Below are 8,089 nucleotides of genomic sequence, written 5' to 3'. Positions count from 1 at the left end.
ACAATTCTCTTGTGATTATGGACTTCTTTACCCAAAGCCCCATTCTGGGCTAAGTTTGGAGTGTGACAGTATTGAACTACTGCTAAAATGTGTCTACCACTAAGAGACATACAGACACAGTGAGATTTTAGCAGATTGTTTCTTATTACCATTGTTGTAAACATACTTGTGCTAGGGCTAAGAGGATTAGTTACTCTTGTTTGAGAAGAGGTTCTTGTCAATTTTTGTAATTATCTTTGTTAATGTATTAATGTGAGGGATTGTGCTGCTACCTACAACCACACGACTCCACTACCATGTCTTCATATTGTTTGTAGACCACATTATTTGCCGAGTCTATAAAGAGAATGCTAATAGGACTCAGTCTAGTTGGAACACAGCAAGTTGGAGGAGTCGATTCTGGGTCCATTGAGTTCATTAACGTTTGGATAACTGCATGATTGGTGGGTTCTAAATGAGATCGAAGAGGAAATTCACAAAGCCCTTCACAGTGATAAGCTTCATATTCCAGAGGGGCTATTATCCAGTCATCCCAGCCCATGTCCTTAAAATTCACATGGAGAGCTTTTTTACTACACCTTGCCTTCAGGTTCTTGTTGGGCCTCTTCCCCTGCCTCGTTGCTAAAGGAGCTCTTCTCTTCCTCCGCTGATTGAATAAGTATTCATAAACAGTTTTGTCATCTTGGCCTGATCTCGCCTTGATTTCATTGAAAAACAGGTCCCTTTTTTTTGTCCTCCCAAATACCAAGAAGAGAGCCTTTTCATTGACCTGCCTCCCTGTTCTGTTCAATCCCATACTCCTTAGATCAATAGCTCTCCCCCTATCGAAAGCTTCGAGTTCGAAACACAAGTTAGCTGAGTTTTTAAAATTCCTAAAAAGTTTCCAAATGTCAAATACTTCCCATTTTGGTGTATCTGCAATGCTGACAGTGCGAGAGTCCAGGAGAGTTGCTGCTTGTCTGTTTGTGGGGCAACTGAACAATTTCACTTGGGAAGTTTTCCCAGGAGAATGAGGCTTCCAGGTCTCAGAGGGCTTTTTCCTTAATATCCGCAGCTCTGCCCCCAACAAACCATCTTTTTCTAATGCACTGATGTCAAAAACATATTTTTGTTTTCTTATGGCTGGAGCTCGGTCATCTAAAACAAAACAAAAACCACACACACTTTTAAGTTTATTGTAAACAAGAATGAGTATTAGCTCTAAAATTCCTCCTGTTACTTCTGAAGTTTGCTCATAAATTCACAAGGTCGCTCGCTATTAGCCCACAGTCTTGGAAGTCCTAATAAAGAGCCTTTTAACCAATACAGACAGAGTCATAAAAATCTGCTCTGAGCTGAGACTCAGAGGAGCTTAATGACTCCGTAGTGAAATGGCATTCTGAACGCTTCTTGTTTCAGCCAAAGAAATGTCATCTCACCTGTGTGTATCAATTAGCCAACTGGCAGAGATTCCTCCTTCAAGTGTGAGACTTCACAGTGCATAGCCAACACTTACATTCTTGAAATAGGACTGAAGTGGGGCTTAAGTGGTGCCTGGACCTCATGCTGGCCCCCTGTACAGAGGTGAATTTCACTAATAGACAGTACAATGGTTAATGTGTCCTTTAAAATCCAAATCCTCCAGGAACTGCCAGGCACCAGGACAACTGCTTCATTAACTACACAAGGCTCACAACTTATTCTGACAGAGCAAAAAATATAACCCCCAGAACCATTGCCTGGTGAGGTTCATAAGAAGCATTATTAAGAAACATAGCTATTTAAATTCAGCATGTTACATTGCCATTGCCTTCCAAAGGAGAATCAAGTATTTCATGTGGAATGCAGCTCTGCTGAACAGCATTCCATGTCGCTACAGCAGCCAAATTGTGATCATTAAATGCCTTCTGTGTCCCCATTCTAGACTGGATTGTCAGGTGACAGCTCATCATTGCTCACTCATCCATAGCATTCCCAGGAGCTGCTCTCCATGGGCACCATCGATGCTCACTGAAATCCCTGAAAAAACGCATCCTAACATCATGGAGAGCAGCATTAGGCTCAGATTGCCCTACCTGAGCAGTCAGGTGAACACCTGATCTGGGACACTGTCCATCTCACCAATAAGAAGCTACGTGATGAACAGGAAATGAAGCATGTTCATTTATTGGAGGAAGGGGTGCACTGGGCTAGCTCAATTTTCTCAAAATTTTCCACAATCAGAAACTTGTGCCACAGAGTCTCCGGTCTCCCCTTGAAGAGGCCAGCACTTTCACAAAGCAGCTCTTTGTTTTGCTCCTGGAAAAGCACAGAAATAGCACTGTCTTTATGGCCCCATATGCCTGTAGACATATGGCTAACAAGAAATAAAATGGTATTTTACCAACTACTGTAGTTTAAGTATGAAAAAAGCTTCCGAGTCATATTTTCAAAGGTGTTTAGGCACCTAAACATGCAGATAGGCAGTCAGTGGGTTTTCAAAATCACCTAGGCATCTAACAGCCATTCATTTCAATAGGAGTTGGGTGCCCCAGTGCTTTTGAAAATCCCATTAGGCACCTATCTGCATCTTTAGGCATCAAAAAGCCTTTGAAAATATGTCCCTAAATGTTTTGCTTAACTAGCGTACAAATACTCCTGCTGTCCTGCTGCCAGAAGAATCTGCTAAGCTTAAACTGAAAAGACAAAAACTGCCTATAAGTTACATGATTCTGATTACATTCAAATCAGTCAAGCTAATTTTTAATGAGCATTCTTTTTCAATTAACAATATATGCAGACATGCATCACGCACATACCAATGTCTCTCACACACACACACTCATAAATGCTGTAGCTCCTTTCTTACCTTGTCCTTTATCTATAAAGCTTGTTATTGTATTGGCAAGTCCAGTCTCCAGTTTTACACTTCCATTAATGCCTTTTCTTTCTGCATCCGAGAGAGTCCTGTAGAGGGAGAGCATGTATTCATGTGGCGTTATAGGGGGGTGTTTGAAAGTCTCTTTAGGCTCCCTTTGTGTTACAGGCTCTTTAGTCTTTTTGGTTTTGTAAGAACTGGCATCAATATTGCCTGTGCCAGTTTTTCTGAGTGAGGCTTTGCTGCCAAGGTTCTGAACCTTTGGGGTCACTGTCCTTACTCCAGATTGTCTGTGTGGGGACTGCCCTGCCTTTGTGTCTGTAGTCCCTTCTCTAGAGAGACTCTTCTTTGATTCATTATTCTTTGCCAAGAGAGCTGCAGCTTGAACAGTATTGCTTTTAGCTCTCGCCTTTAAGGTCCCAGCACTATATCCATGGTTTCCAGTCCTAAAGGTACCTGCCCTTGGCGAGGGATTTGTCTCTTTTCCTTCTGCTTTTAACAATCCTAACCTGGATCCTGGATTACTCTGACCTGCTTCGGAATCACTCCACACTACAGAAACTAGAACCAGGTAAAACCAAGTCAAGTGCCAAAGCAATAAAGTGAGAAAGTGCGAGATTTTCATCCTCTGCTCTTCCTTTGAATGCCACTAAAGAAAAAATCAGAAAAGGTTCCTCCAGTTTGGCATAAGAAAACATGAAAGAAATTAAAAACTGAAGTCAGCAGGAATAGTTTTCTTTTAAGCTTAAAACACTTTAAATCTGTTTGTTTAACATTTGTATCCAGTCCCATAGTGGAAATGCTCATTTATTCAGATCTAATCTTCTCCTGGCCTCAGTTAGCAGCTAAAAAGAACTTGTTCTTGAAAAGAGAAGGTTTACCACCCCTTTTTCTTCTGTAAAACTGACTGAAAGCTTGAAGGAGTCTTGTTTAAATCTGAAGGGTTTTTTTTCCAAGAAGGAAGAATGGCGTAATGCTGCCTCTGTGTTACAAGTTTCTTTTTCTTTCTTTTTTTTTTTTAAGTTTTGAATCCTTTCCAGTGAAAATATTTCACACACAGAGACCTGCAGGTGCTTAGAAATTTTTTACAAACCTGAACTCAGGAATTGGAAACGGAATTCCAACAAAAACCTATTTAATTACTCTCTGATGTCATGCTGTCTAAACTAATTTAACTGCGATATATTTCTTTAAAAAAAATCTTCTTTACCCTTTCCATTAGCATGAGTCATACTCTGCTTCATGTGAAACAACTCTGTGAGATCAAAACTCCAGAGGATGCCTTTTAAAGTGGCAATACGACCTTTACATTAGCCTTAGATGAACTTCACTTTCAAACAGAACAAAGTACGAACTAACAGTATGAATCTTGTACAGAATCTGTTAGAATAAATACATTTAAATATCTTATGATTCATAAGACATATTTCAGACAGTTCTGAACTTGGAATCTTTTCCTGATAATTGCAACAGTGAAGTCGCTTTTTCATTTGGCAACTGAAGGACTTTGCTAACAAAGTCATATACATCCATTCACACAATGAACATATTTTGAAGCCATTTACTGTTATACTTTTAGAAAATAAAGTTAATTTCAGTTTGATGCAAATACTTGAAGAAATGAACTGAAGCCTCATGAAATACAGAGGGAGTGTTTCCCTGTTTTGTAGACAGCATTTTCATGCCTCTCCAGATTTCCCCATTTCGGTAATATTCCCTGACTGTAGAACTTACCTATCAGTTCTGATTCTGTCCAGAATTAAGCAGCAGTGTCCCCTGCAGGAAAATAGAGTTTCTGTCAACCTAAGGCACTGAGGGAGCCAGAGAGACAGGATTCTAAAACTCCCAGTCACAGGCTTGGTTTACACTAGCAAGTTATGTTGGTATAACTAAATCGCTCAGGGGTGTGGAAAAACCCCTGAGCCACATAGTTATACTGACCTAACCTCCAGTGTAGACAGTGCTATCTCGATGGAAGAAGCCCTTCTGTTGGCGTAGGTAGCTGTGACACCCTGTATCTTGGGGTAAACACCCTGCACCCCCATGTTCATCCTTATAATATGATTGTGTTGTATCCAATGCAAAGTTTGTCATGTCGGGTGTCTTCGGAAGGCTCATGATGCACTGAGCATTGTTGTTATAGTGATGTTATAGGTTGTAATTTCATGTATATAGTTATGAGGATGAAAATGTGTCCTCATGGCTTAAAACAAGCCCAGGCAAAACTCTCCAGGAACTCTCCAGTTCACACCTCATCAGGGCATGCATGGGACAAACCCAGCCCAGCCTCACAGGAACAAAGGACACTGACCTAGGCAGCAACAAAGGAGCTGTTGGACTCTCGAGTGAGTCACCCCCTCTTCCCTTGGCCAGTTTGGGACTGCGATGAGGTAATGCTCACCTGACCCTGAGGGCGGGGAGGGGCAAAGCTAAAAGGGAAGAAAGAACATGATAAAAGGGAGAGACATTTGCCAGGCTCTTCCTCTCTCTTCCACCTCCATCTACAGACACCTCCAGCAAGCGACTGAAGGGGAGAGCCTGGCTGAAGGGCAACTAGCCAGCCTGTAGTGAGAAGCATCTAAGTTTGTAAGGGCACTGAAAGTGTTAAGATCAGCTTAGAATGTGTTTTGCTTTTATTTCATTTGATCAAATCTGACTTCTTGTGCTTTGACTTATAATCACTTAAAATCTAGCTTTTGTAGTTAATAAATTTGTTTGTTTATTCTACCTGAAGCAGTGCGTTTGGTTTGAAGTATGTCAGAGACTCCCCTTGGGATAACAAGCTTGGTACATATCAATTTCTTTGTTAAATTGGCAAACTCATATAAGCTTGCAGCATCCAGCGGGCATAACTGGACACTGAAAGATGGAGGTTCCTAGAGTTGTGTCTGGGACTGGAGATATTGGCTAGTGTCATTCCGTTGCACAATCCAAGCAGTTTACATGCCAGAGGCTGTGTGTGAACAGCCCAGGAGTGGGGGTTCTCACAGCAGAGCAGGGTAAGACTGGCTCCCAGAGTCAGGGATTGGAGTGACCTAGCAGATCACCGGTCCAGATAACACCAGAGGAACATCACAGTGGCACAGCGAGCAGGGTGTATGTACAGCTTATTACTCCAAGCGGAGATCACACTTTAAGCACTGATATTTGTGATTTTAAGTGAGTCTTAAGTGCAGTGGCTAAGGACAGTCGGGATGAGGTCACAGTTTTGTTATTTTCTGTTTGTTTATTTTGGGTGAGAGAAATAAGCACAAGAAAGCAGAAAAATGACTACCAGTGAGGCAGCTACAAAACTAGAACTGGCAAGACTGGAAACGGCAGAGAAGGCAAAGGACCGCGAGTTTCAAATGGGGTAGGCAGAAATGAGGCTCAAAGAAGAGGAGGCTGCACACAGAATGGCTATGTAAGAAAGAAAAAGAGAGAGAGAGAAAACACCAGCTGGACTTGCTAGAGAAGCAGAACCAGAGGCCCTCGACCCCAACAACTCCCATCACTCCAAAACCCCACAAATGGGAACAGTTATGCCCTGCATACAGTGAGGAGGACGATATTGCTGAATATCTGACTTCCTTTGAACAGCTGTGTGTAATACATGAAATCCCTGATAAGAGAGTTCCTACCCTGATTGCAAAATTACCGGTAAAGCTCAAAATGTATTCAGTGGAATGCTTATTGAAGATGCTTTTTAGACTATTGTAAATTTAAAGATACTGTTTTGCAAAGTTTTCCGATTACCCCTGAAACATATAGGGTTAAATTTAGGAATTTTAAGAGGGATATTGGCATGAGTAATGGGGAATATGTAAACAAAATGAAAAATTTGTTGGGAAAATTGGTGAGGGGTAAAGAGGTGGCAAGATTTGAAGGAATGCTTGATCTTGTTGCTCAGGAGCATTTCCTAAGTATATGTGGGGCCGAAGTAAAGTGGTGTCTATGGGATAAAGATGTAAAGACTGTGGATGAGATGGCTTTTTTAGCTGATGCCTTTGAACAGACTCAGGTGTCTATTAAGGGCAGGCCACAGAAAGAGGGGTTTAAAACTGGTGGGAAGGGAGGATCCCATTTTGACCCTGGGAAGAGAGAAGGGAATTGGGATCCTAAACATTCGCTTACTCAAAAACATCCCTCTACTAGTAACTCCCATCCCAAATCTCCTGTAAAAGCAGAAGAGCCCAAAAGGTGCTATTGGTGTAATTCCACTGATCACCTGAGGAATAAATGCCCTGTGCTAGGAGGAAGCAGGCAACCAATAGCTCATGTCAGTTCTGCTGTCCTCAACACAGAAACCCCCCAGGCAGTCAAAACCTATCATGTTGGTTTTGTGAGATTAGCCACTGCAGAACCAGACATGGAGCATGTTAAGGTTGTCAAAATTAATGGCATGGAGTACTTAGAGCAGAAGGATACAGGGACCCAGATCTCTCTGGTTAAGCAGTGTGTGGTCCCAAAGGCCAGTATGCTACGTGGCCAAATGGTAGAGATTGTGAGGGTGGGCGAAAAAAGATTCCTCATACCATTAACTAAAATCCCTGTGGTGTGGGAAGGTTTGGAAAACGTTTTGACTGTGGGGGTAATGGAACACCTCCTAGTTATGATTTTTTCTGTGTAGCTCAGGTTGAAGTATTTGCCTGCAGCAGGAGGGAGTTTTATGGGGGGACCCCCAAGGGAAAGGGTAAGGTCTCAGCAACTGCTGAGAGAATGGGAGAGAGTCTCCTTGATTCTTCTGCAGCAGGGGGAAGCCACATGCTCCCAGGTGGGAGGGTGATTGAGACCGACTCCTGCACTGCAGCTAGAGGCAACGCCATATCAGGAAGGGATGGGGGGTGTAGTGCCTGCCAAGGAAAGACCTGTCCAGGTTGTTAGCTGCCAGCAGGTCACAGCTGAACCAGAGACAAACCCGGCTCCAGGGAGCATAGAGCAATGCCTCCCAGAGGAGAGCCCAGAGAAGGGGCAGGGATCTCAGAAACCACTGAGGTGGGTGAGGATTCCGGTGACTCTGTAACACAGGGAAGCAGGGTGCTTCCAAGTATGGAAGGGGCTGAAGCTAGCTCCTTTCCAGCAGAAGGCAACATGCCCTCAGGCACAGGGGCAGGAGAGGTGTTGTCAGTGATTAAGGAAACTGTTCCAGTTGTTAGCTGGCAGAGTTCGCAGATGAACGAGAGACAGAACCCTTCCTAGGGAGCACAGAGAAATGTGTATTAAGAGGAGACCCTGAGGAGGAAACTGGGGAAGGAATAGTGGGGGTACAGGAAT

The 8,089-nt window shown here is 42.9% G+C and overlaps 1 protein-coding gene across 1 annotated transcript; it reads right to left on the bottom strand.

Moving 5' to 3' along the window:
- Nucleotides 1-230: 230 nt before the first annotated feature.
- GDF5 (growth differentiation factor 5) lies at nt 231-4,881 on the bottom strand. Its single transcript, XM_039497653.1, has 4 exons — nt 4,778-4,881; nt 4,571-4,612; nt 2,828-2,925; nt 231-1,137 (listed from the first exon to the last, which is right to left on the bottom strand). The coding sequence occupies exons 1-4, from the start codon at nt 4,879-4,881 to the stop codon at nt 269-271; spliced, it is 1,113 nt and encodes a 370-aa protein (XP_039353587.1). The 3' UTR covers nt 231-268.
- Between the last annotated feature and the right edge of the window lie 3,208 nt (nt 4,882-8,089).

The sequence above is a fragment of the Mauremys reevesii genome, linkage group 13, assembly GCF_016161935.1.
Source record: "Mauremys reevesii isolate NIE-2019 linkage group 13, ASM1616193v1, whole genome shotgun sequence".
Taxonomy (NCBI): Eukaryota; Metazoa; Chordata; order Testudines; family Geoemydidae; genus Mauremys; species Mauremys reevesii.
Note: the sequence above shows the minus strand (reverse complement) of the source record. Positions and strands in the feature narration are given on the sequence as shown.

Excerpts from the sequence above, each read along its gene's own strand:
- GDF5 (XM_039497653.1), bottom strand. The coding sequence starts at position 4,881 with ATGGGGGTGCAGGGTGTTTACCCCAAGATACAGGGTGTCACAGCTACC. Across the intron at positions 4,613-4,777 it reads CTGTCTACACTGGAGGTTAG|GGGACACTGCTGCTTAATTC; the intron begins GTCAGTATAACT and ends ATTTTCCTGCAG. Across the intron at positions 2,926-4,570 it reads GACAGAATCAGAACTGATAG|GACTCTCTCGGATGCAGAAA; the intron begins GTAAGTTCTACA and ends CTCCCTCTACAG.